General features: G+C 49.5%; 1 protein-coding gene across 1 annotated transcript; it reads left to right on the top strand.

Annotated features, from left to right (window-relative positions):
* Positions 1-748: 748 nt before the first annotated feature.
* Positions 749-1,249, top strand: LOC131857633 (glycine-rich cell wall structural protein 1-like). The gene has a single exon (XM_059210326.1). The coding sequence runs from the start codon at positions 749-751 to the stop codon at positions 1,247-1,249; it is 501 nt and encodes a 166-aa protein (XP_059066309.1).
* Positions 1,250-1,781: the final 532 nt, after the last annotated feature.

Below are 1,781 nucleotides of genomic sequence, written 5' to 3'. Positions count from 1 at the left end.
TACAATGATTAGATTTGCGGATATGATATCCCTTGGCATGAGTTCATAGATTTTGATTATGCTCCACTACTTTTTGTACTGGTAGGCTTCGTAGGTGGCTTCTTGTGTCTCGACCGTAGGTCGAAGGGACTAGCAGTGGGGTGGGGATTGGTGTTAGAGGATATGGTGACACAGGGTCGCAAGTTTGCATGGGGGTCCTGTATGTTGGCCCATCTTTACAGAGAGCTGCACCAGGTGGTGTATCTAGGATACTCGAGTTTATCAGTCGGGGTCACATTATTACAGGTGTGGACTTGGGTACACATTCCCACAACGAGGCCACTTGCAGACAGGGATAGGTCAATTGGTCAGGCTTATGCATATGGGTACACGGGTATAGTTGTCCAGTGTAAGCTGGGTAAACTTTAAGCATTGGAGGAGGGTGTTGGATGACATTGATACGGTCATCTGAAGACTGTATATGGATTGTGAGGTGCGGGTGGAGGATGAGCTAGAGATGCTCTATGTATATATGTCGCGATACTTGATAGGGCGGACACCTTTTATCATTGAGAGGTTCTTTCATAGTCGTGTTCAGCGGCAGTATGGTCGACAACAGGGTATACCACAGAGAGCATGCCTATATGCTTGTCAGAGATAGGATGTGCCAGAGTGGGGTCCGACTGTTGATAGTGCAGTGGCTGTGGAGGAGTACATGCATTTGGCCTGATAGATATGGGATTACGGGTTTGGAGTGGTAGATTCTGGGATGACGGAGGAGTTTGGAGCGCTCTTTATGGCCCATACCATGGCACGGATATCAGATTCGACAAAGATGATTCTTGCCTTTGATGATGATGAGGATGAGCAATCAGAGATGGAGGCGGGATACGGGGATGACGGAGGAGATGACGGTGGATATGGGAAGGGAGGTGGTAGAGGGAGACGGGGAGATAGAGGAGGGGGTGGAGGAAATAGAAGGAGGATTGGAGGGGGGGATGGAGGTAGAGGGAGGAGAGGAGGGAGGAGAGGAGATATTGGGAGGAGAGGAGATATTGGGTTAGTCAGACAACCAGGTGGTGATGGAGGTAGGGGAGGTTTGGTTCTTAGAGTTGGCGGGGTTGGCAAAGTAGGCGAGGTGCTAGCAGCTGTGGGTGGGACGGAGGAGTTTGGGCGGCCGACCCAAAGGAGGAGATTAGATGTATTACCTCCATCGGGGCCTAGGATAGGGACGGGGATGGGTGGGACCGTGACAGAGGTACCTATTTAGGTCCGGGTACCCACCCACCGACAGGACACACAGATTAGGTCCCTACAGATGACAGTGCAACAGCTTCAGGCACAAGTATTTGCTCAGCAGCGCCAGATTACGCAGATTATCGCAAAGCGAGATATAGAGAGGGAGCATCGGGGTCGAGAAGAGGATCTTGCAGAGAGACTACGAAGAGCGACAACTGGTGCCCCGATGTAGGACACATTAAGGGAGATACGGTACACTACCATGGCGGTTGAGTACTATAGGCGGTTGTATGAGGATTTAGTCCCTAGAGAGCAGAGGGCTCCTAGTTTTACTGCTAGTCGATTAGCTCAGAGTCAGTCGGGGACAAAGAGAAGAGGTGTTATAGGGCCTTCTTGACGTGATCCACCAAGAGATCGAGGAGCTAGGACATCTATTGCGAGACCATCAGCCTCAGGAGACAGTCATACCTGAGAGATTTGTCTCTATTGTATTTTGATCATTGTGTTGTATTTTGATAGACATGACATCCTTTGTATATTTTGACCATTTTTGATATATATAT

The sequence above is a fragment of the Cryptomeria japonica genome, chromosome 8, assembly GCF_030272615.1.
Source record: "Cryptomeria japonica chromosome 8, Sugi_1.0, whole genome shotgun sequence".
In the NCBI taxonomy this organism is placed as follows: Eukaryota; Viridiplantae; Streptophyta; class Pinopsida; order Cupressales; family Cupressaceae; genus Cryptomeria; species Cryptomeria japonica.
The sequence above is the reverse complement of the archived record's forward strand: the minus strand, read 5'-3'. Positions and strand labels throughout refer to the sequence as shown.